General features: G+C 33.4%; 1 protein-coding gene and 1 pseudogene across 2 annotated transcripts in view; both read left to right on the top strand.

Annotated features, from left to right (window-relative positions):
* Window positions 1-27,343, top strand: part of ACTR3 (actin related protein 3) — a 47,329-nt gene that overhangs the window by 4,452 nt on the left and 15,534 nt on the right. The window contains exons 2-7 of one of the 2 annotated variants that reach the window (XM_064484700.1): window positions 12,828-12,883; window positions 13,924-14,236; window positions 17,336-17,460; window positions 22,359-22,469; window positions 25,120-25,215; window positions 26,688-26,795. In XM_064484700.1, the coding sequence (XP_064340770.1) occupies window positions 14,215-14,236; window positions 17,336-17,460; window positions 22,359-22,469; window positions 25,120-25,215; window positions 26,688-26,795 (462 nt within the window). In that variant the 5' untranslated portion in view covers window positions 12,828-12,883; window positions 13,924-14,214. The remainder of the gene's footprint in view (window positions 1-12,827; window positions 12,884-13,923; window positions 14,237-17,335; window positions 17,461-22,358; window positions 22,470-25,119; window positions 25,216-26,687; window positions 26,796-27,343) is intronic. The other variant, XM_010980072.3, reaches the window with a different exon arrangement.
* LOC135321123 (mitochondrial carrier homolog 2-like) lies at window positions 14,243-17,327 on the top strand (annotated as a pseudogene).

Here is a 27,343-nt window from a genome sequence, read left to right as displayed (position 1 = left end):
TACTAAAAAATCCTAGCCTTATTAATTAGAGGAAAATTTCTGTTCAAATCTGACTTGGTTTAGATTTTTTTCCTGGATATGTGAATTCCCAGACTTATTTCCTTGTCACTTTGCTTAAATTTAATCTCTAGAAAAAATTTACTCTCCAGGTTTTGTTTATCGGGAAGTACTGACAGCTAACATTTACTAAGAATTATGTGTCAGATCCTATGCTAAATGCTTTGTATTATCTCATTTGCTTTTCATATCAGCCTGAGAAATATTACCGCTATTTTTAGACCGGAAAATTTAGATTTTGAGAAATTTAACTACTTGACCAAGGTATTTTAGCAAGTAAGTGTGCTAGAGCCATTGAACTATACAATCTCCTGTGTATAGTCTCCTTACATAGAGGATGAGCCTTTGACAATTTTGAATCATTTAGATATTTTTGAGAGAAGTACATGCTGTTGTAAAGGCAGAAATCAATGTTAGTGACTTAAGGATTACTTGCGTAGGTGGAAAAAGTGGTATTGTCATATCAGCGCTGACTGTATACTTAGCACCCCGCCAGGCATTCTTGGAATTATAATGAAAATGTATCATATAGTCAGCTCTCACGAATCTTAATGAGACAAGAGCTAAAAATTGTTAAAAAGGAATTAGAAGATATATAAGACTGCATTTAATCAAATGTCAACATACATAACTTTTCTGACAGTAAGAATAGCTATTCTGTATGTTTTAAGGAACGAAACATTGTGGTCAGGAAGAGCCAAGAAATTTTTAGTGAAGGTAGGATATGAGCTTTCCTTTTAAGGATTTGGATGGATGCAGGGGAAGGAAAAGCATATATAGTGTGAAGGGGAGAGTAGCTGCTTCTTGTGTTCAGCTCTTTTAGCATATGTTGCACCATTGCCCTACCTTATGAACAGAAGACCGTAATAACATAATGCAGATCTAGATTGTGTAATGTGAAAAGCTACCAACATTTATTGAGCACTTATGGTGTACCAGGTGTTTATTATATGTCAGTAAAACTTTGATCACAATCATTTTACTTGATAGGGAATAAAAATCCACCGATGAATGAGTGAAATGTTGAAAATAGGGTTTTTAGAGTATTTGCAGAGTGGAATGCAGTAGGATCAGAGGTACGGGAGATATTTGAGATGAAGTTATGGGATTTGGTGCGTAGTAGAAACTTGAATCTTTGTTGAATGAATGAATGAGCAAGAAATAGGGGTATGGTTTTAAAAAATCTGCATCAGAAACACCCTTTGCCCAGTGATTCAGAATCTCATGGGTTGGGCCTAGAAATACTCATTTAAATGGGCTCCCTAGACGATTTTTAAGCAGTCCTCTAGGCACCAGCTTTGCAGGAATTCTGAAATAGGGTGTTGGCAGTGGGAAGGGAGTCAAAGAGATAAATTTGGGAAAAGTTGCTTCTTCTGTTTTTACCTTTCTTCTGGCAATTAAATTGTTTTGTACTGTTTGTTTATGGTTAGCAAGGACTTTGTAGTCAGAGCTCTGAGTTCAGGCTCTACCATTTACTAGCTGTGTGACCTCATGTACTTCAAACTCTACAGATCTTATTTTTCTAATTTGGAGATCATAGTATCTCCGTTACGGGGTTTTTTATTTGTGTTTGTTTTTTTGGAGATAATGTATGAAAATGGTTCAACACAGTGCTTAGCACATGGTAAGAGCTCAGTACATTGTAATTATTATAGTTATCAGTTGGCTCCCTTTTTTATTGAATTGAAAAGTTCATAAGGAAAGGAACACATTGTCTTAATGCTTATTTTCTTACCTCCTGCAATACTGTCTAGTTCTTTGCTCAGTCAGAATGTTTGCTGATGGGAGATGAAAGTATGGTTAGGATTTGGCAGTTGTTTCTAGTGTACTGCAAATAGGCATCAGTGAAGATCCAGATTTTGAGTTCGAGTGGGACAATAAAGAGCTGGTTTTAAGAAACTGAGTAACATTGGAATTTCTTACTGAATTTGGAATAATGATCTGTAATTGGAAATGTTCTAGAGGAAGTTAAAAATATAGGCACTTCGTGAATGAAGATGGGGATTTGGCAGTCATCATTATAATTTATAAATTGAAGCTAATAGAGCAACAATTTAAAGAGAGAGCAAAAAGATTGAATATTAATCTTTCTTCTTTAAAAAATCTTGGATATGTGATCTGGTTTCATGAGCATCACAAAGAGTGAGCGAGCACTGGCTTGAAGCGGTGAGTGATCTCATCCCACATTTTAAGAGGTAAAGTTCTTAGGAGAGTTTAGCTCAAGATAGGCTAAGTTTTTCTTTATGAGGTTCCTCCTTGTCCAGAATGCTCCCCCTCTTCCAACATGTGGAAACAGCTAAATGCTTGGATTGTGGCAGAAGTGTGGAATGGGTAAAATGTACCTTTAAGCAATAATTTTTCCTGATACAAAATTCCCCTGTCATAAAGGCATTTGAATGCTCACCTGTAATTCATTTGGAACTTGTAGCCTCTTTTATGACACTACCAATCTGTAATAGCCACTAGCATAAAAAGGTAAGAGCAAAGCAGTTAAGTAGTAATAACACTACATTAACATGCTTTATAGGTTACCAAGCACTTATAAATTCATGAATTATTGAGTAACAGTGCAAGATAAGGGGATGTTACTGGATTATTTTTTTAAATTTGGTCCTTCAAAATGTGATAGTGATTAATGTTATTTTGTGTGTTGCTATCTTTATGTGGACCTTTATATCATAAAATTTATAAAAGGTACCTACATGATTGATTAATACCTGAGCAGAAAGACAAATAATACCCTAATTTTTCCAGAGGACTGTTATGTGAAATTTTAATAATTTTCTTTCAAAAATTTATTTCAAAACCTTTCCAAACTGTTTATTTAAACTCAAGTCATTATTACACGCTCCTTGCAACCAGGAAAGGAACAGCCGTGAATTTGTGTGGTCAGATAAAGTCTTTTTCCTTTTTATTCCTTCTCTTCTCCCTGTCCCTCTCACATATCCCAAAGAATGTTTCTTTATCTGTTCTGATGCTGAACACTCCATCTTTAAACATTCTCCTTTAAGGCTTCTTGCCCTTTGAAAATGCAATACTCCTGAGAAAGGGTGTCTTTAACACTTTTTTCAGTTACAGTATTTAGTGTGAATGAGGGGTTTCTACAAGGAGGGTAAAAGTCTTAAGAAGGGGAACTAGGGTACAAAATACCTTACAGTTTAGGGTTGGTTTTGAAACTATGTAAAAATATAAACTGTTTTTAGTATTGGTCTATGATAAAACACAAGTGTTTGTTTACTTAAAGTTTTAGATCTTAGTATAATTAAATACAGTTTGCTTTTTTTCTGCTATAGACATTTAAAAGATTCAGTTACTTTGAGGCTACAAAAATAGCATTTAATGTGTATTTGTGACACTTCACTCTTCAGTGAATTAAGAGACACGCTAATGATTCATACAGAATTATGGAGCTGAAAAAGACTTTGAGAAATAATTTAATCCACTTTTTATTTACAAATTAAACAGAGGTCCAGCGTTGAGAAATGTCTTTCAGAAGTGTTTTTAGCTATTAATTGATAGCATTGTTCAATTCTCTTGAATTTTCTTAGGGGTTCACATTTGTTAGTTATAGCAATTGAAATTGCCTCTTAATAGTTGAGGTAACATATACGTTATAGTAGTTTTGATTGAGGCATGGCACAACATATGCGTTACAATGCTTTAGTGTTTGTGTTGTAATAAAAATGTATGCTATAAGGCTCAAATGAAAACCTGTGATTCTGTGTTCCCCAGCATCTTAGAAACTGTTTCCATAAAATTATTGCTCTTTTCACAGAAATAATGCTTTTTTATTGTTTTGAGCATTTAAATCTAGATATAAGTATTTTAGTTTTTGGGTTTCAGTTATTTAAAGACTTACTGCATGGCATGTGTACAAGTCAGCCATTTCAAGGCCCTTTTTGGAGTTCTATTTTTGAAATAATTATTTATTTAACATTTCCAGAAACCCTGTAAAATAGGTACTGTTGTATAATTACTGTTTTAAAGTTGAGGAATGTGAGGTATGGTGAGCTTAAGTAGCTTGCTCACAGAAATAGTTAAGTAGTAGAGCTAGAATTTGAGCCCTGAGGCAGTCTGACTCCAGGGCCTAGTGCTGTACTGTTCAGGCATGGAATAGATTCAACAAGGGTGGTTAAATTGTTAACCCAGTTTTTGAAGAGTGTTCAAATTTTTAGCTACATATTTAGAAAAATAAGTTTCTACTGTTAGAACTGCTAATTTTTAGTACAAATATGAAATATATAGGGAGGTCTTTATGACTAATTTATTGATTTTATTAATCTGAAACACATGCAAGTTAAATGACATAGAAGTACTTATTAGCCCTTTGAAAACTGTAAGAACATACATTGTATCTAACTTGATAAAACTGATGATTGCTGGTTAATTCAGGACATCTCAATTAAGGAAATGATGTTTAATTACATATTACGTACGTATTTGATAAGCTGCAATTTGAAAATAAATAACAGATACATTTAAGAAGTCATTCTTTAATGTTGCATAAAACATGGAAATGAAACAATTCAACCTAAGAATAAAAAGAGCTTGAGACTATAGGACTATACAAAAGAATTTTTTAAATTAGACTCAGGACTTAATACACATTTGACATTTGATTCTGAATATATAGATTAGGGGAAACACATGGGTTATCAGAAAATAGATTGTTTTTCTAAAATAAGATTAACAAAATTGTTATTTCTGGAGTGTATGATGAATTTAGATGCATTTTTTTGAAAAAGCACACTGTAAAAGCTTGTATGTTTCCTGTTTGAAAGTATTCATTTTAAAATTTTGCTTCATAATAATCAAAAAAGGTAATGATAACAGCAAAGGAAAGAGACTTGGGGGCTTTTTTCCCCTATCTTTTCTTGATTATATAAAAGACTAGTTGAGAGTTTTATAGCTTACAAAACACTTTTCAAAGAGATGTGCCTTCTTAAGTTGCCTTGCTGTCAGGGAAATTAGTTTAAAAACAAAACAAAACTTTGATTTTTTTTTTAATCAAGTGAAACAATTTAAAATTGATAGGAGACTCTTGAGAAGTAGAAATGAGAGAAATGTAACTTATGGCTCTAGCAGTGAGAAATTGGGAGCAGACAGCAAAATAACTCCAGCTAATATAAGCAAAAAAAAGGAATTATTGAAAGGATATGATATAGATCACAAAATTGATGTGAAGACTAGAGTACCATGCCCAGAAAAGCAGAGAAAAAGGGATGCCAGGAATCAAGAATCTGGTACCAAAGTCATAGTGCAGGAAGTCTGCAGGATGCTGCAATTAGAAACTGCAATATGAATTCTAAACCATTTCTTTAACTTATGGTTATTCAGTGAAGATGGAAAGTTCTAACCTAAGCTCAGATTGGCTAGACATAGATCATGTGATATATAGTAGCTGACAGAAGTGGGAAGGGTAGCGTCAGCTCCCTCCTATAAAGGGATATGGGGTTTTGCTTCCTGTGGGTCCCTCAGAATAGGAATGGGGATTCAATTCTAGCAGAAAGAAGTGTATGTTTGCCAAAAGGGAAAGATGGGTATGGGAAATCTGTGCCCCATTTTTTTTAAATGTTGCTTTAAATTCCTTATTTTAATAACTACTTGATCCGTTACTAACTAGCATTTTGAATTAACACTTTTTCCAAAAGTGCAAAACCCCTTGTGAGTTTCACACAATGTTCAATCTAAACATGTGAAAAATGATTTTTTTTTAAAGTAACTGATGATGTGAGTAGTATGAGATTTTTCATTAGAACAGAGGTATACTAATCTTGCAATTTGGGATTATGGAGTGTTTTGGAAAGTAGGACCTACTTGATAATGACAGGCTATTTTTTTTTTTACTTGTAAACTAGGATTATAATGTAAAGAATTTGAGCTACACTCTTTTATATGTATATGATAACATATACATATAAATAAACTAGAAAGGGAGGAAATAGTTTATATGTTAGTTTGTTTATCATTGGAGAAATTGAATACTTGTGTAGTACTTTTGTGGGGAATATAAAGATGAATAGTAAATGCTGCTTGCCTTTAGGAAGCTCACATGTACACAAGTGATTATGACAGTTTGGCAAATGCACTGGTAGGTATAAATGAGACTTTGGAATCATAGGTGAAGGAAAATCTACATTTTCCTGGTAGAGCTAGTAGCTGAATCATATAGTAGTTGACCTTTTGTAATTGACTTATTTTCACTTAGCATGATGTCCTCAAGGTTCGTTCGTATTATATGTAGCATGTGTCAGAATTTACTTCCTTTTTAAAGGCTATTACTCCATTGTACGTATAGACCACATTTGTTCATCCGTTCATCTGTCAATGAACCCTTGGGTTGCTTCCACCTTTATTATGCATACTGTTACTGTGAACATCAGCATACAAAAACCTGTTGAAGCTCCTGCTTTCAACTTTTGGGGGTTATACATTCAGAAATAGTATTGCTGGATTGTGTGGTAATTCTATGATTAATTTTTTTAGGAATCCCTGTGTTTTTTTTGTAGCAGCTGCACCATTTTACATTCTCATCAGCAATGTGCAAGGGTTCCAGTTTCTCCACATCCTCACCAGTGTTTTTGTTTTTGTTTTTTTGGTAATAGCCATCCTGATGGATGTGAAGTGGTATCTCACTTTGGTTTTGATTTTAATTTTCTTAATAATTAATAATGTTGAGCATCCTTTCATGTGCTTGTTGACCTTTTGTGTATCTCCTTTGGAGAAATGTCTGTATGTATGTCAGTGCCACACAGCTTTGGTTACTGTAACTTTGAAGTTTTGAAATCACCAAATATGAAACTTCCAACTTTGTTATTTTTCAAGATTGTTTTGGCTATTCATAGTCCCTTGAGATTCCATATGGATTTTAGGATAGATTTTCTATTTCTGCAAAAAAAAAAAAAAAAAAGTTGGGATTTTGATAGCCATTGCATAGATATGTAGATCGATTTGAGTAAATAGCTTGCAGATGTGAAAGTTTGTCCCATGTCTGAATTCTGTACTAAATGATGTTATCCAAATGGCAAATTAAGAAAAAACTGAAGCTGTTTAATCCCATGTTTAAAGTGTAAGGGGAGGATATGTTATCAAAGTGTCTACTAGCTGTCTGAAGGAAGAGTTTTTGCTGAAAACAGCTTAGAAAGAGTTTGGGGTGTGTGTGTGTGTGTGTGTGTGTGTGTGTGTGTGTGAGAGAGAGAGAGAGAGAGAGAGAGAGAGAATGTTTGAAATGTAGACTTGTATAATCAGGTTAAGTATTGCCTTCCTAAGTTGCTTAATTATATGAATGACTTCTTTGAACACCCCAAAAAACTTAAATAGAAAATTGCAAAGGCTATGGAAAAATAGTGTACAGACACAATTTATGAATTCAAAACAAAAATTTGTTTTGGAAAAGTAAGGTTAAAAATGGTTTGCTATGATACTTGGTCAGTATTTGTTTTTAATTCTAAGGAACTGTATTATTACGAGCAGAGGAACATATTTGCTTACAGAAATTCTTTATGAAAAAGTTCGGTTGATTTGAAATCTATTTGTATTACTACAAAAATTGAAATTTGCATGTGTCAATGAAAACTAAGCTTTTCAGTTTAAATAAAGTGATCACATCCTTAAATTATAATTTAATAAGTATTCAGCTTATCAAGTGCCAATTAATTGTGAGAAAGTTTCTTTTAGTCAGGGAAAAAAATGAGAGAAACTCTTCTGCCATCTACTTGTACAGTTTCCTCTTTATGGTGACTATGAAGAATTTTGAAAGTTCATTATAAAAAATCTTAATCAAAGTAGCCATTTCAGGTGCAAAATCTGATAGAATTGAGTTACTGAAAGCTAGTTTATATTTGAAAAGCTTTTATTTGAAAGTTCTAAACAAATTTGGTATTTAATGTCTTTATTTCTTTTTCTTATATTTATATAAAGAAATAAATTTATATAAATGAAGTTTTGAAGCAAACCTTTTACAGATATACTCACATCCCCTCCAGTTTATATCAGATGTTTTCTTCAAATATTACCATGTTTTGTGTCCATTGGTATATAAATGGTTGGAAATGTACCTACTGTTTAGCTCATCCTTTTAGACTTAGCTCAACAGTTCCATCAGATCTTCTTAGACTCTTTTCCTCATCTCTCCTCTTTACTTAACTGCTTTTCTTTTCTGCTTATATATGAACATTAAGATTTTTTTATATGAGCATTTAAATGTCTTTTAAGTCTGCATTCTATAATCTTGTACTGATTTTTTAATTCTGATGTATTTTTCTATATACTTTCTGAACTTTGATTCTTTTTTTTTAAGATTGTTAAAGCTCAATTTAAAAATCATTCTTTAAAATTTGCTAATAGTATAAGAGAGTAGTTTTAAAGAGTTAAGTTCTTATTTTGTCATTTTGTGTCTTGCTCTCTGCACTAGAGAAAGTATGACTTTTTGGGGGATTTAACCTAACTCATCAAGTCTTTTCCAGATTTTAGGATATGACTTTCTCTATTTTTTAGGTTATATTCTATACCACAAACATTTTTCTTTGAGCCAGAAACCAAATTAATTTTTAGAGGCTAAGCAACTTTTAAAGTCAAGTAAACTGGGACATTTCCCCTTGTATTTCTTAAAAATTGATGAAAATATTCATTCCTCCCTCCCTCCCTCTCCCCAAACCCCTGGGAACCATGATCTTTTTATTATTTCTGTAGCTGTGGAATGAATAGATGGAGCACAAGGGATTTTTAGGGCAATGAAATTATTCTATATGATACTGTAGTGGCTACATGTCATTATGCATTTGTCAAAACCCATAGAATGTACAACATCAAGAGTAAACCCTAATGTAAACTATGGACTTTGATAATAATGTGCCCATGTTGGTTTATCGATTGTACCAAATATGCCACACTGATGAGGTATGTTAAGGGTAGGAGAGTATATATGTGTGGGTGGGGAGGGCTATATGGGAACTGTGTATTTTCTGCTCAGTTACGTTGTGAACCTGAAACTGCTCTAAAAGAGTAGTTATTTAAAAAATGATATTTAGAAATACAAATTAAAAGTATTTTCACATTAAAAATTGATGAAAATACTGTTTTCTATGATAATCATATGTCATAGTGGTCTGTATCTAGTGTGTCTAGACTCTACATGATTTTGTTCTTTGGGGATGTTATTTAAATTTTAAATCCAAGGCAGGAGAACATTAGAAAATGTATTTGTGTTGCTCTCCCAAATTTAGAAAACTATTTTGCTATGGTGTTTTAAATGTAGTAGAAATGATTAAATGTTATGCTATATCCATACAGTTGATATACTATATGTAGTTACTTTTGTGTTTGAGGGAAGAACATACTAGTTTTGATTATGTCTTGAGTTTTTTATTAAGTTCATTAGATCCTTTTGTTGTAGTTGTTTTGAGAGTAATTTATTGCTGTATATGTTCAACCTAGGGAGTTTGATTTTAACCAGGAATGGAGTATTGATTTACCTAGTGAGCTTGTTAAAAGGGTGTTTCTTAAGAGAATTTCTACTGTAATATGGTTTCTACTTAAAATATCTTACTGTCCTACTTGGCAGATGGTATTTACACACATTAAAAATAGCAATATAAGCTTATATACATGTTCATCAAGTGATTGAGATAAAAAATTTATTGAAGGAAAGGATGACTGATAGTTAAAATGATCTGGAAAGACTTCGTGGAGGAGTCCTAAATTGTGGTGAGAGCTTTTTGAGAGGGTGCAGTGGAGAAGGTCAATATGCAAGGCATATAGGGGAAAATGAGTAACACTTGCAGGGGGCTTTGAGTTGGGTTCATGGAAGCAAATGAAGGGAGACACATAAAGTTAAATTGAGACTTATTATGGAGAATTTTAATATTTAGCTGAAGAAATCAGTATCATAAGTTTTTATCTGAAAGGTACTTTATGAATTATTTACAATGAGTCATTTTATAGAAATGGTAACAGGTTTGTGGGCACTAGAGACTCATTTGAAGATTTTTGAGTTAGGCAGTGATTTTTAGGGAGATTATTCTCCTTTGTAGGGGGTCACAGAATTGGAAGCAAGACATTCTGTTCTGCTAGGGTACTACTGTGTATAATTACTTCAACAGCTTTGGGCATAAAAGTGAAAGGATTAGATGAAGGAATAATTAGGTATTAATCTTTCCAGGAACTGTTGGTAAAACAGTAGACCCGTTTAGGGTATTGTGGCTCAGGCAGTTTTAGACTGGCTTGTTTTAAACAAGTCTTTATTTTGATAAGGTATAGATAGTTCTTTTTGTCTACTGGGGAGAGGTGAGAGTGTAGTATACTGTCGGCCCTCTTCTCTCACTGTCACGTAGCTGCTTCTTTTTCCACTACTGTTTTCACTGATCGTACCCTCTTACTTCAGTTAGGTTACAGTTAGTTTCAATGAATTCAGTGGAAACAGATTATTCTTATCAGTTGACTGTGGTTGTGTGCATTTGAGTGATTCTTTTCTGTACCCAGACTGGGGAGGGTGTGAGCTGTTCAATCATGCTGACCTCCATCTGTTATTGGAATTCTGTTCTACCACACTTGAAGGTTTTACATTAAGAAGAGACACTGATTTAGAAGAATTAAAAAAAAAATGTGGAAAAAAAAAGAAAATTGCCATTTGACAACCATTATAATAATAATAAATTTGGGCGAGAATCATCGAGATGTAAAACAAGTAGGTGAAAATTTTAAAAGAGGACTAGCCTACTTTAGTCTCTGTGTATCTCCCCATAGTTGCTTATTAATTTCAAATAGAAAAATAATAACTAGAAGTTACCATCTTAACCAAATGATCAAAGTTGAAAACATGAGTAATGGGATGGGTTGACATGTGTTCCTGATATGATGTTTATATGTTTATGTAAAATAAAAGCTCAAGAGTAGTTTTAGCAATTGTTTAAAATATTTACACCAACAAAATATTTGAGTGGGAATTTAGTTTTGCTTCTCAGTTTTAAGTAAACTCTGATTTTGCTTGAAGGAAAAAATAATTGGCAGTGGAAGCATGGAAACGATATCAGGTAAAAGCTATAATCTGAAAATCCTCTGCAGACTAACTTTGGTTTATGGGTAAAGGAATAACTTGTATTATAATGATAAGCATTTAAAAGTCCAGTTATCTGCCTGGCCTTTATTTGATTATTGGAGGGATGGAAAATTTGGAGAGAATGAATGAAAAGAGTAATTAGAGTTGACGTGTATTAAGCATGTACTCTGTGCCAGGTGCTGTGCTTAATGCTTTACCTTATTCTCTTATTTAATACTCTGAACAATCTTGAGTTACATCTCCTTATTTTACAAATGAAGGAATCAAGATTTAGGAATTATTATTAAACAATACTTGCACTCACAAAGGGCAGAGATAATCAGCTGTCTGGGAGGTTATGAAAGTTTTCATGTACAGGCAGTGATATTTAACCTGGAACAGTGTTAATAGTGGCTCTGTGGCATGAAATGAGTTGGTCTGTTTAGAAATTGTTAACAGTTTATGATTAGGGAGTGTGATGTGGTGTCAGGGCTGCTGGAAGAGGTTGTCAGGAGCCAAATATTAAAAGAGCTCTTTTTATGCCCTGTGAAGAAGTTTTGCTTATTTATTTTTAAAACATGTATAGTGGGGAATCTCTGAAGAGGTTTAGTCAATAGAGCAGTATCACATTTTGAACAGTTTATGTTGTCCCTTTATTTTTAATAATTTAGTCTGTTTGGTGTTCTCAGTTCTTGAACTTAATTTTGGGACTAAAATGTACATCAAAGAGAGATTTTTCTCCCCTTTTATATTAGAAAAATATTTCTGCAGATATTATTAGCATCCAGGAATATCATAGCAATTTACCTGCCTACTGTTTGGCAGTGAATTTGAATACAGAATAATATAAAGTCTTGTTGTTATTCTTTTTAAGCTTGCTCTTAGTTAATAGGTTTTTCCACACAGCCGAAACATGTTTGGCTATATCCTAAGTAGCCTCCAACATGTTGCTTGTCAAAACTCAGCTTTTATAGTTTCTAACCGTTGTTGTTATTTTGTTGTTGTAAGAATACAGGCTAAGTCTATCTTGGCAAAATATTTTAAAATTATTTATTGTTGTTTTTGAATAATAATGCATTCAAATAGTATGAAATAATATGCAATAAAAAAATCTTCTTACCCTTGCCTGTCACCTACCCAGTTCCCTTTGCTAGAGACAACCAAAGTTATGGATTTCTTTATACTTCTCAAGAGATACTCCGTGCCTGTTTAGTCAAATATATTTTATATGTTCTTACCCCTACCCTTTACTTTTATACAGATATTACATACTTGAACCATTGTTCTGTACCTTCCTTTGTTCAGTTAGCCATATATTTTGTAGATTGTTCCATATCTGTACATTAAGAGCTTATTCACTGCATAAAATTATGTAATATAAACACTGCATCGTTAACTAGTTTCTCATTTGGTGATTATTCAGGTTGTTTCCAGTCTTTTGCCATTATAAGCAAGATTGTAGCAAAAGGCCCTGGTATATGTTATTTCATATATGTTTGAATATCCCTATAGGATCAGTTCTGGAAGTGGAATTTCTGGTTAAAAGCTATGGGTCTTTATAATTTTGATATAGTTTTGAAAGTAGAGATGCTTAAATGAATCAAAGCTATGAGATTTTGTATATCATTTACTTACAATGGAATCTCACTTTATATCAAATGGAAATCTAAGAACTAAATTCATAATTGCTAAGATACATTAGTGAAATTATTATAAAATTCTTTTTGTTTTTCAGGTATACAAAACTAGGATATGCTGGAAATACAGAACCACAGTTTATCATCCCTTCTTGTAAGTATTTCTTTTAAGCCACAAACAAGCTAATTTAGTATATTTTTCTTAATAAGTAAAAGAAAGAATTTTTTTCTGACACCTTGTAAGATTTAGTCCTTTAAAAACGTGGTGTGCCAAGTTTAAAGTGTGGCCTCATTTCTGTACCTCTAACCATTTATTTCATCTCTCAGTTTAGCTCTTCATTTACCAAATCTACCAAGTATCTTTGTAAAGACAAAAATGAATGAGCTGATAATTAAACTTATTTTCTGCTTTGAGGATATTGCTGTTAACTATGTGTGTAACTGATTATTAAGTAATGCATCCCCCATCACATCCCTTTGTAGACTGTCCTTTGGTTTGTGGATATGATTGTTGTTTGCCAGGCTCAGGCTTGTTGACATCCCTAAGAGCCCATGTTTCAAAACAAGGGTGGCATCTCATCTTTGGCTGTTTTCTAATACCTTATAACAGTACTTACATTGTTTTTATTTTGTCTTATTTTTGTTAGCTTTACTTTAGCTAACAATAGCTAAAGCCATCAGCTTTCAATAGTTTCTTTCAGAAGTTTTTAAAAAATACTCTTACACTTAGTTTGTTAGTGCTCTTATTTGTTAGCGTGGACTATGTATCTGGTCCTTGATGGACATATTTTTGTGCTTCTGACTTGCAGACAATTTGCCTTTTGTACATTATATAGTCACACCTCTGATCTACCTGACTACTGCCAAGTTAAGACTAGCATATCGGATGACAAACCTTTTGAGCCATTGCTTGGTCGTGCTAATTCCTAGACAGTTTAATTTTGGAAGTTTCACAAGTTTTACACAGTAGTATTTATGCAACCGTTGAATATTTTTGTGTATTCTAATTAATTTATGAAAAGAAGGAAGTGGAAAAATAAACAAGCAGAGAATAGTGAAAGCAGCTTAGGATTCAATATCTGAACTTGAGAACAAGGTAAAAATTACTAGGCTTGCCAAAAACTGCAGATCTTTAGTCGCAATTGGGCACTTATTGGACATAAACAGATCCATTGTTTTTTTGTTTATATATAGTACGAACAAAATTAAATGTGTGAAGTATGAAAAATACACCGTCAAAATTGTATCTAAAAGGAGAGCTGTTGGCTGGTGTGTGTGCTGCTGGCGGACCAGTGAAGCCAGTGATCCTAGCACGTGATCCAGGACCGGCTCGGTTGGCTCCATCTGTCGGTCCACAGGTGCCATCATGGCGGACATGGCCAGTCCAGTGCTCCTGGTCTCACCATCCTGTCCCAGCTGCTCATGTACGATGGGATATGAGGTGCTCATCCCAGTGGGACATGAGCCTCTTCCTCCAACAATAGGATGAAATATATTTGGACGGCAAGTATGTCAGCTTCCTGGACTCTTTTGTTATGCTCAGCATATTGCCATCATCAATGAGAAGCGTGGCTTGTTCACAGGCTTAACGCCAAACCTGTACTCAGAGGTCTTTGGAACTGTGGTCCATGGTAAAGTTTTACAACATTACCAGGACTGTGACAAGATTGAAGAGTCAGGATCTGGAAATGTACAGAAAGAACTTTCATCTTCCTTTGAGTTATTAGGGAGACAGCTAAAGAGATGATGGCTCATTCTGCTGCTACCCTGATCACGCATTCCTTCCACGTGATCACTCTTAGATTTGTGGTACAATTCATTGGCGGAGAATACAAGTACTGTGGACTTTGTGACTCCATAGTAACTATATTGGGAAAAGGGCATCCTAGGATTTTTTGCGGGTCTTTCTCCTCACCTCCTAGGTAATATCATTTCTCCATGGGTCTGTAACTTACTGGCCTACCTTGTCAATACCTATGCACTGGACAGTGGGATTTCCATTGCAAATGAAATGAAGTGTTATTCCCAAGCCATCACAGGATTTTTGGCCAGTATGTTGACCTATCCCTTTGTGCTTGTCTTTAATCTTAATGGCTGTCAACAACTGTTGATTTGCTGGTGGATCCCCTCATATATACTTCTTGGATGGATTGCTGGTGCATGCTATGAAAAGAGAGAAATATGAGCTGAGGAAATAGCTTTTTTTCCCCCAGAAAATCCCCTTCTGGAAGACTTAATTGTCGTCACCTGAGAATGTTAATCTGAAGATGTGGGGCAGGGACAGTGGCATTTCTATAGTCCTAGATGCACAGAGTTATGGGAGAGAATGTTGATTTCTATACAGTGTGGTGTGCTTTTTTAATAATCATTTTATCTTGGGAAAAATAAAAGGAGAGCTCTTACATTTTTTTTCACTCTAGAAACAAACCTACTTGACTTTTGCACTTCTGATTACTTTTGGTATACTTTTCTAGGGATTGATTATTTTAGAATTTAGGCTATTCCCGAACTCTAATTCTTTATAATACCTAGAATGGATTTTAGGTTGACACTGATGAAGTAGCTCATTCATGTGAATATAGTGGTCTTAATTTGGTAGTACTGTTGTCTTTTTCCTTGTTTTTTTTTCATGCATATTTGTTATCTACATTGAAGGACAGGTTTATTTTTCTTTGCTTATGTCATATATATATATATGTGTATATATATATATCAATAGTTTGTTGTGTAAGATTTTGATTACAAATATTTGCTCTGTTGCTGACTAAAATAGAAGTACTTTTTTGAATTAGTACTTGACATTAGTCATATTTGAGTTTAGTATTAGACTATTGTGTATGCTTGTATTAGTTTCCCAAGGCTGCTGTAGCAAAGTTCCGAAAACTGGGTGTCTTAAAACAACAGAATCTGAAAGTCCCAGAAGCTAGAAATGTGAAATCAAGGTGTCAACACCGCCATGATCTTGCTGACGGTTTTAGGGGAGAAATCTTCATTGTTCCTTAAAGCTTCTGGTGTTTGCTGACAATCCTTGAAGTTCTTTGTCTTGTGTATGCTTCACTTCAGTCACATGCTTGTCCTCTGTGTCTTATGATTGTTTGTCTTCTGTGTGCGGCTATGTCCAGATTTCTCTTTTTTTCTAAGAACACTAGTCTTTAGATTAGGACCCATCCTGATAACCTCATTTTAACTTGAAAGACCCTATTTCCAAGTAAGGTCACATTCCAAGGTACCGGAGATTAGGACTTCAAAATATCTTTTGCGGAGGAATATAGTTCAGCCTGTAAAATACTGATTTTGTAATCTTTTATAAGGCATTATGTTATGATTAAATGTTTATTTCAGGAGATTACTGATGTGTTAACTTTCATCTTTGTAAAATTTGGTTTTGGTTATGTTAAGTAGCTGTATTAAGTCTTTGTTGGAGGCCCATATAATCTTGATCTTTTGAACCTTAGGATCTCATCACCATTGTACCCTTTCTCTATTTCATCTTTCTGCCAAAATTTGCAGTTTTAATTTTCATTGTCTTTCTTCTGAGAATTTGTAGCATGTTAAAAATTCATTTGTGTACTGAAAGAAGGGTTTTGATTTTGGATTTTTTTCTCACCCAGCCAGTTTTAATGCTGCAAGTGTAGTGTTTTTAATCAGCAGATACAGTCATTGCCACTAATGAGCATGGATATTTGACCTAGAAAGTCTGTAGATACGGTTCAAAGTTATTTTCATAATCTTTGTTTTCTAGGAAATTTATAATGAGCTGTCTAGATGTCTGTGTACATTATAAATAAATTGCTAGAGATGCTTTCTAACATTTAAGAATAGACTGGATTTAGAATTTCCTCCCTTCAGTATTTCCTATCCATCTTATTAAGGGTATAATTGTTTTTAAATGAAAGTGTAGCAGTTGAATGCTATTTCAACTTAAGTGCATGTAGATGTTTTGAATGAAGAACTATTTAACTTGAAGGATTCAGAAATTTATAACTTAATTGAGAAATACGCAACAAGTTTTAGGTCTAGAACTGTATGCTGGATTTCTGAAGTTATATAAGGAGATTGTTGTGGGTTTTACCTAAATTATTTGAAATTTCCTTTTGTATACGTGACTGAAATTTAACACATCCCTCTGCTAGTGTTATAACTAAATTACTAAGTCCATATAGTGCAAATAGGGTAGAAATAGGAGGAAAGCTTTTTAAGAAACAATTCCCCATGCAATTTTCCTATTTTTACTTACTGTTGTTTTTCAATTTTTTCTTTTTAATTATCCATCAAGCGTATGTTGACTTGGTGGGATTATAATTTTACTCAGATCAAAATATATCTTACACAGTTTTTAAAAACATAACTGAAACATTCCTACAACAATACTTTTTTTGGCTTTTTATGCTTGAGACCTTATCTCTGGTGGAGGTTGAGATTTTATTGTGTTGAGTGAATTTTGTCATGGGTTTCTTGTGACCTCTTTGCTTTAGTTTGACAATTTAAATATGCTAGATCATGTTTTATTTAATAACACTTTATTATAGAAGAAATACAAGTGAAAAATTTCTCTCACTTAAAAAAGTAAAGTTTTTGACCTGTATAAATAACTTTTATTTTAAAGGTATTGCTATTAAGGAGTCAGCAAAAGTGGGTGATCAAGCTCAAAGGAGGGTGATGAAAGGTGTTGATGACCTAGACTTCTTCATTGGTGATGAAGCAATAGAAAAACCTACATATGCAACGAAGGTATATTTTTATGTTTTGTATAAATAAACATTTTCTTTCAAAAAACTAGTTTGTTCAATGACTGTGCTACCTGGAATTTCACTTGGGTATAGGATTAATACTCTCAGCCTCTTCACAATGGAAATTTCTTCTTCCCTGTAGCTCCTCCCAACCTTGCTTTAAGTGTACTGTTTTGTTTTGTTTTTCCCTCCCAGAGGAAGATTTTAGCCCATCCAAGTCAGCAGTATTTATTTTTCCATACTCACTAGATCTCAGAATCATCAATGTGATTAGCTTTCTCTTGCCTCCACATTGCCATGTCTAGAGATAGTCCCATCTTTATTCAAGCCCACACCGTTTCTCTCCTTCTGAAGCTTACATCATCTGGAAGTGCTTCTTTCTTTAATCCTTTTTGTCTTTGCATTTCTTGTTTGTTCCCTATCCTTCTTCCTCCCTCTCCTCTTCCTCCCTCTCTCTTTTTAATTGAGGTATAATTTATATACTATAGAATAGGTAAGTCTTAGTTATACAGTTTAAAAATATTTTTGGTGACTAATCATTAAAAGTTCAGGATATAGACAAATATAGTAACCTGATGCTTTCCTTGTGTCTGCTCCCACAGTCACTACCCCTGCCTGCATCAAAAGGTAAACACTGTTCTGACCTTTATCTTATTTTTAGAAATTAACTTTGCCTAATTTGCACATTTCCTCCTTTGTACCTCTTGTCTTCCCTTCTCATAATTTATTCATTAACGAACAACTACCACGTGTAAACAACTGTAGTAAGTGTTGAGAATATAGTGGTAAGTGAGAAAAAGCCTTCACTGACTTTAAGGTACTATAATATGGTGGAAGGGGAGCCATTGAAGAATAGTTTACAGTTGTTTGAATATTTAGCGCTTGGAAACAAGACAGAGCTGGAGACAAATATTTGCGAGTTATCAGTTGAAGGGGTGAGATCCCCTAGGGGTAGGCTTAGGACAGAGGTTGATCAATGCACCATTTAGGTTTGAATAGAGGAAGAAACCCTACAAAGGAAACTGAGAAGTCGTGGTCAGAGAGACAGGGTTAAATAGGAAGGAGTGATGAATAGTGGAATGCTGTTATCAAGTTAGCTAGAGCCCATACATTATTTGCTAGAAGGATGTCATTTGTAACTTTAATAAGAATAGTTTTAGAAGAGTAGTGAGGCTGGATTAAAGTACATTGGATTATGAATGGCCAGGAAAGTAAGCCAGGAAAAAAATGACAGTAATATTCAGTAAGGTTTGGCTTTGATTGAGAAAGAGATATAGATGAAGAGACAAGTTGTGGGCTTAAGATGAAAGAGATGTTTAAGTGCGAATGTGAAAGAGGCATTAGGAAAAGAAATTAGATGGAGTGTAATCCAGGTCTCTGAGAAAGCTAGAGGGATGGAATCCAGAGCCCAGATGACCTAATTGATACATGGAGGCGCTCTTAACTTACCAAAAAAAAAAGAAAGGAAAAAAAAAAAGAAAAAGAGGTATAAATCTATAAAGTCAGTTTTATAGATTTGGTGAAAGAAGGTTGGATTCTGATAGTTGACTTCTGCTTTCTCTGTGAAATACACGTGACATTAGGGGGACAAGGTGAAATCTGAGTGATAGGGAGAATATTGAAAATCATCACTGTGGAGAGTAAAGGTGAACAGAATAGGGAAAGTCTTGCCAGGTAAAGTTAGGTCAATTTGGGAATAGCAGTTATGAATTCTTAGTTTTATCAACCAGTTATGAATGATTTGTACAATCAGAATTCTGGGTATAGGCAAGTTTAGAGTAGGATCATGCAGAGTTGGATTTTGGTAGATGAAATGACTAAAGGAAGTATGAATAGTCAAAGTGATGGGGCCTAAAATCTAAACTGTGTGTGGTTTTTGGCTAGGCAAAAATTAGAACAACCAGTGGACTGCAAGTCTAACTGTGATCAAAAGATACAGTGAGGTGCTGGAGTACGCTGGAAGGCTAAGTAAGAGGCTGTAATCAGAGAAGGCTGTACGTGCAAGGATTTAAGGATGGTAGCGATACTAAGATCTAAACTGTGGCCAGAATGGAAAAGACATCTTTGAGGGTGGTGAAATCAGTGAGCTGAGAGGCCAGAGTTACTTGGCATTGATTCTGTTCTCTTAAACACGTTTTCAAGTCTTCCAAGTGTTGTAAACAAACCAAGATGACAATACTTCTTTCAGTCTTTATTCTGTTCCTACCTTATTTCCTCAGTGTTTTAGCTGTTGTTTAACTTTCCTCTTTCCTTTTAAAGCCAAACTTATTTAGTCTCATTATTTGATAAGCTCTTTTGTTAAATCAAATTATGTGAAACAATCTTGATCTTTCTTGATCTTTCTTTCACAGAATTACCTTGCTGCTTCTCTTCCTAACGTGGACAGTTCTTTTTATTTGTTACTGTTTATTTTTACCCCGTACTGTCACTGGTTCTTCTTCCTTTGCCCCCTACTAAAATGTCAGAAAATCCCAGGTACTGTCCTTGATTCTCTTTTATTGCTGTATTAAAGACTCTCTCAGTAATCTCATCCACACCTTTGTCTACAACCACAACCTAGATCTCTGCTTCCAAATCCTTGACTACATTTCCAGCTACCTACTGTCAATTAACTATTACTTGATCCTTGAGTTTAATATACTCAGAATGAAATTCGTTATATTTACTTCACTCTTGCTTCTTCCAAAACAAGACAAAACACAACTTTTGAGTCTTGATTAATAGATCCTTTCCATCCTGACTTCATAGCTAGAAACCTGTTGATATCTTTGAGTTTTTTCTCATAATGATAGAAACCTTGAATCTGGCCTAACATCACTTACACCACAGCTAGGTATATTCTTTCTTGCTTGGTTCTTTTAAGATTCATTTCAGCTTTCCCAATGTTGCTGTAATTAAAATCAAAGCTTAAATCAAAGCTTCCTTAAAATCAAAGCTCTTGTTAGACCCTGCTTGAAAATTTCTACTGATGCTCTACTTCTTATGGAATAAAATCCAAATACAAGGCAAATACAGTTTTTGAGAATCTGGTCTCCCTCATCTAAATCTATCTACATATCTACTTACAACCTTTTCCCCAACCCTTTTGGCACATGCATTTTTCATTCATAGCTTGTGTTTGTATATTACACAGTGTTTGTCTTTGTATATATATTTTTTCTATTCTCTTCATTTTCTTCCCCTGCCCCCCAAAAACAAAATTAATAAAGATTGCCCCTTTAGGACCTCTTCAGTCGTACAGAAATAGGAGCTTTCCTATTTTCCCTCAGAAGCCAAGTTGATCATCTTGTCCTGTGTACTTTATTTAGTTCTTTAAAAACTAGCAGTGTAATATTTGTATCTGTTTCTTTCACTAGATAATTTCTTATGGGCAGGATGTTCAAATGTCCTTAGTATTTGTGCCAGTGGTTCATAATAGGTACACTATAATAAATGATGAATAAATGAATAAATAGTATTTAGAACATTGAAATGTGTAAACTTCTGGTAATGTTATAAAATGAATGATGTAATAAAGTACATTTTTTCCTTCCCTAAAACAAAGTGAGGGGTAGAAGTTATTTTGTAAGTATAATGCCTTAAAAAGTAATCTAGAAGGCTAGGTTGAAATGTGGATATTAGAAACTAACAGGTAAGAGTTTTAATGATTGAGTAGATGACTGTGAGCTATCTGTTTCATTAATGCATTCAGCCTTAGGTATTGAGTGTGTATTTGAACTATGTGCATGGAACTATATTTTTTTGTTTGTTTCCTTTTCTGTTATGTATTTAAGTTTTTTGCCTAAGTTTCTACTTTGCTTGTATAAGGAATTCTTAATATATTTAGAATACTAATCTTTTGTTTAGCTGTATGTGTTGTGAAACTTTATTTTATTGCAGAGATTCACAAACTTTCTCAGTGCCCTTTAGCTTGTAGTGTCTCAGTAAGATTTTTTTACACTGCTCCCTAGACCAAAAAGAATACTTAATAGTATTAATCACTATTTGTTAACAGCAACTTAGTGGCCACTTGAAAAGAAAAAAAACCCACTAATTTGAAAGGAAAATATTTTTGTTTAATTGTTAAATAATCACAGTTACTATTAGGATGCATGTACCATTCAGACAGTTTACAGTTTCTCACATGTGGAATCACACTGCACATCATCCTCATTTCTTATTTTACATGGTTTTTTGGGAAAGGTGTTTAGTTTTTATTACAGCAACTACTGGCAAACCAGCTTCTCAAAGAAGTGATATTATTGAAAGGAATGTGGTATAATCTGGTGTTGAACTGATTTTAAGTATCACCAAACTTCCTTGGAAAATTTAAAATATTTGTGATGTATTTGTGAATTTGCTGTACTACCCTGGAGCTCAGTTTTGGAAACATAGTTCTATACAAATCTTATAAAATTTTACCTACTTGATTTATGATTATTCTTGCTGTATACTCACCAACCATATACTTGCTGTATACTTTCCAACTTTTTTTTATGTATTAGACACATAACAGACATTTGTGAAAGAACTAGTAAATCAAAAATTAAGGAAATTGTCATAACTTACAATTTTAACAGGCTAAATTTTAATGGACTACATTTCCCATTATTACAAAATTTTCAGAAATCCGGAAGGACTGGTACAATGACTTTCCATCTAGATTGAACAATTTTTAAACATTTTAATATATTCACAGTGTTTTTTAATTAAAACATCTGAAAATATGTTGTAGACATAATTTCCTTTATCTTTAAGTAAAGTATGCATCTTCTAATGATCTGCGTGTCATTATCACACCTAAGAAATGGTATCCTCATCTAATATTCACTAATGATCTAATATTTCCTGTTTTTTGATAGTTTCATTTACTTTGGATTAATAAGATTTAATTTGTGTTTTGTTTTTTTGTTTTAATAGTGGCCAATCCGCCATGGTATAGTTGAAGATTGGGACTTGATGGAAAGGTTTATGGAACAAGTGATCTTTAAATATTTAAGGGCAGAACCTGAAGACCATTATTTTCTTTTGGTAAGTACAAATTATAATTTCACTAAGGAACTTTTTGAAGAAACTTAATGAGAATGTTTTCATTACATCTGTACTCACTAGGATGTAGTTTATTTATTAAATTGTCATATGTCTAAAAGACTTTGTTATAAAGCTGTATCATCTTTAGTAACTTTAATAGAAAGTTTCAGGAAAAGTTGGAAACATGGCACTTTCCTTTTTTTCCCCCAGTAGCTAGCCTGATTATTACTTCATTTGTAACATTTATAATTATTTCTTGATAACAAAATACAGTTTAATTTAATTTTAAACATTTTTCTTATTTTTACCAAAGCAGTGCATGTTCATAACTTTAGAAAACCAAGTGCTGTAAGATTTAAATTAAAAAAAAAGCACTCTTCTTCCTCTGTTCTCCCTACCCTTGAACCCTTGATTTCCCAGAGGCAGACACTTTAAATTTTTAAGTTTTTACTGATAGTTATCTCATGTATTTCTTGTTTTTGTTTTTGTTTTTGTTTTTGTTTTAATATTAGGCACTATCTATTAACTTCCTAGTAGGAAAGATGAGTATTTTGTTCCTTTCCTTTTATCCCCCTCCTTAACAACAGAATCCTTGTCTTCTCCCTCTTTCTGTGATATAGTTATATCATAATTTTGGGTTAAACCAGTATTTTATATTTTATTATGGTGATTGTGAATATTGTTTATGGCTGGACCATAAACTTTATGTTTGCAGTGACTACCCCATATGCCCACAACCTAGACTCCGCAGTTAATTTTACTGTCATTGTTTCATGACATCTATTGGGTTATCTATCACTTCCATCTTATTTTACTAATCACTTCAAAATGAGTTGCAGATGGAGTCATTTCACCCCTGAATGCTTTAGCATGCATTATCATCAGTTGTAATTCATTATTGTGTACATGTAATTTTTTCCTTTTGTATAAAATTTACATTCTATAAAATGCACACATCTTAACCCTACCATTTTATGGGTTTTGACCAGGTGTTGGCAAACTTTGTCTAAAGCTAGATAGGAAATATTTTCGGCTTCGTGGACTGTAAGGTCTCTGTTGAAGCTACTTAGCTCTGCTGTTGTAGTAGGAAGGCAGCCATAGACAATACTTAAATGAGTGGCTATGGCTGTGTTCCAATAAAACTGTATCAACAAAAACAAGTAGTGGACCAGATTTGGCCTGCAGGATGCATGATGTAGTTTGCCCATCCCCCAGTTTTGACAGATGCATACATCTCAGTAACTTAAACCCTTATCAAGATATGGAACATTACCATTAACCTAGAAAGTTATCTCATGCCCTTTTATCCTTGTCCCATGCCCTGGAGGCAATCCCTGTTCTGATTGTTTCCAGCACAAATATATTTTGCTTATATTTGAGTTTCATATAAATGGAATTGTACAAGACATGGTCTTTATTAAGACTTTGCTCACCATAATCTTGAGATTCATCCATGTTGTTACATGTATAAATAATTTGTTGCTTTCTGTTGCTGGGCTGTATTCCATTGTATGAATATGCCTCACTGTCCATTTTCCTTTTGATCACCTGGGCTGTTTCAGGTTTTGACTACTGTGAATATTTTGGCTTTTGTAAACATTCTTATATAAGCCTTTTTGTGGACATGTTTTCCTTTCTCTTGTGTGAATACCTAAATTTGGATTTGCTGTGTCATAGGGTAGATGTATGGTTGATTTTAAAGGAAGCGTTCAGAGCTTTTTCCAAGGGGGTTGTACCTTTTTGTACACCCACCAACAATATGTTAGTGATCTGGTTACTCTGAGAATCTATCCAACATTTGATGTGTCAGTCTTTTTAATTTTAGACATACTGGTAGGTGTGTAAATTTCTTCTTTTGGTTTTAATTTGCATTTTTCTGATGATGTTGAGTACTTTTCATGTGCTTATTAGCTGTTTGTATATTTTCCTTATGATGTCTTCTGATTATATTTTATTTTGTGTACAATTTCAAGCTTTAATAATTTACATGATTTAGATACTCCTAAGACATCAGTGAAACATGAAGGCCAGGATTTCAAGTGTTGTTCCTTAGCTCCTTTCTTGCCTCATTAGGATGTGTTCTGATCTAGACTTAACCCACAGGTTCCTCAGTGATGTATGCAGTCACATAACTTAAAGTGAAGAAAACTGTAAACATCTCCATTTTCTACTCAAGCAGTTATATAACTTACAACATTTTCCAGAAAGCTATTCCATAAATTTGTAGAATCTTGAATTATTTACTGTAATTGTAGACAGACCAGGTGCATCTTGATAAAGATATATAGATGAAGATTCTTCCACTAGCAAATACCATTGGTATGTTTGTCTGGAGGTCTGTCCTTACCAGGTTTACAAGGTGATTTATATCTCCTCTCTTCCCTTTCTCGGTGTTTAATCCTTATGAGTAGTATGGCATAGGAATTCAGTTTCTTTTCTTTTTTTATGTGAATAACTATTGCTTTCATATATGTATAGATCTATTTGACTTCTCCACAGTTTTTCTTTGCTCTGTGTGTCTATCTTTGTACCTCTGAGATTAATGACTTTTAAATACAATGTTTGAAATAAATTATTTCTCACTTAAAAATTTTCTATAGTTTTCAAAATAATTTGATATTGTCTATTTAAAATGTTATTAATTTAATAGACTGAACCTCCACTGAATACTCCAGAAAACAGGGAATATACTGCTGAAATAATGTTTGAGTCCTTCAATGTTCCAGGCTTGTACATTGCTGTACAGGTAAGCCAGTTTGTAAGTCAAGATAAGCTTGACTCTTAAATTTCAACCTGGTTTAATTCACTCTTAAAATAAATGTGTATTTTTCTTAACCTCAACCCATATCATAGTTCTCTACTGAATTGATAATTTAGAAATCATCTTAGAGGAATGAAGTTATTTAGTCAGTAAAAGAGAAATGTTAAAGGAAGTGAGTTAATGGTTTTTGGATAATTCAAGCCTTTCATAGGGCAAAACTAAGGGAACTAGTATTTATTGAGAGTTTACTCCATGTCAGGAACTTTATATACACATTCATTTACCCTTGTAATACTCATTGTGTTCTTTTTTTGTAGTCTGTTTTGAATGACTTAACCACTGTGTATATTTGACCACCATCTCCTTTGTTCCCCTCTGTATCCTGTATGTCACAAATCCCTGTAATAATTTTATTGCACTTAATTTGTATATATATATATCTGTATCAAACAGCTTCTCTTCCACTCCTTAGGATCAGAGCTTACTTCTTGTTTTTCAACCCTATAGCAAATGTGAAAACTGGCATATCACAAATGCTTAACTGGTATATGAACTGTTGTGTAGTTCTGTTATTAGCCCACAATGATTATGATGTGATCCTGTGTTAAATTAAGAGGATGGCCTAGATATGTTTCTAGGTCCCTTTCAGCTATTATATTGCAAGTAGATAAAATAAAACCAGCTTAGCTCTGTTTTTAACTATTAGTTATCTTGTTTGAGGCTTGGAGTTGTGTAAAAATTAGTTTTGTGTTTTTTTAAATGAACTGGCTGTGTTAATTTCTTACTTTACAGACTTTTTTGATGAAAAGAATTGTACTTTATTGCCTATGCCAAGATTTTTCATAGAAAAATTCATTAACTTTGTTTCCCTAATTAAATCATACTGTTTGTAAGTGTACAATGGCCTTTTCTCTGGTTAAATAGCTTGTTACATATTCCTAAATTCTTGTTGCACTTAGAAAATTTGGGGCTAATCTTACAAGAGTTACATTTGTTCATAGCCATCTATGTATTGAATAACTCTGGTGATTGGTGGTTGTGTGTTTCTCTACCTTACTTTCACCTTGCTCTGTAGTTTGTAACGGGCTGGCTCATATAAACATAGTTTAAGTCCTATACTATATTATTGCATATTTAGTTTTCCATTTGTTAGTACCATACTGTCTCATGTTAGTCTTCCATGTTTTTTTTTTTTTTTTCGCTATAGCAGAAAAATGGCTCTCACTAAAATATGGAAAGTTTATAAATATGCCCTTAAAAACTAATATAAGCCTTTAAGTTTGTCTTAATATGTTAAGACATAATATTTTATTACATAATATAAATGAATTTTGTGTATTTTCTTTCTAAAGATAACTAAATTTAAAATTGAATAAAGTCACCAATAAAATATTTTTTTTCTGTTAACTCTTTGTCTTCGTTTTTATTTTTGCCTGTCATACTTCTTTTTGTTCAAGGCTGTTCTTGCCTTAGCTGCATCCTGGACCTCAAGACAAGTAGGAGAACGGACGTTGACTGGTACGGTAATAGACAGTGGAGACGGTGTCACTCATGTTATCCCTGTGGTAAGGAAATTCTAAAATTACTGAGCAGGATATCAAGTAACACATCTGGCAAAGCTAAATTATATGAATTGATGCCACTTTTCAAAAACTTTAAATACTATAGTTAAAAATTTGCTATAATTTGGCCATTTGTTCAGCTGTATTTGTATTTGCTCAAATTATTATTAGAATTTTGTAAACAACTTCCAAAAATTTTTTTTCTGTCGGTTTGTACTACAGTTAGAAAGTAATTAGAAAATTTTTAGAAATAGTTCCTAATTCTTATAGTTAGGAAATGATGAATTGGAGTATCTGGAATGGGAACATATTATGCCTTTCTCTTAAACATGGAATTCTTTTTTCCAGTTTGGGTGTGTTAGCCAGTTGATAGTGTTTCTTATCCTTAGTTAACAGATTTCATAACGGTGCAAAGGTTAACTGCTAAATAGCAGTTAGTTGAAAACACATGACCATTAAACACATTAAAGACTTTTAGGAAACTATATTTTTTAATTAAAAAGCTCAAGTTATGATTGTACTTTATGGTTTGTATTTAACCAAGCATATTA

This window comes from Camelus dromedarius, chromosome 4 (genome assembly GCF_036321535.1).
Source record: "Camelus dromedarius isolate mCamDro1 chromosome 4, mCamDro1.pat, whole genome shotgun sequence".
In the NCBI taxonomy this organism is placed as follows: Eukaryota; Metazoa; Chordata; class Mammalia; order Artiodactyla; family Camelidae; genus Camelus; species Camelus dromedarius.
Note: the sequence above shows the minus strand (reverse complement) of the source record. Positions and strands in the feature narration are given on the sequence as shown.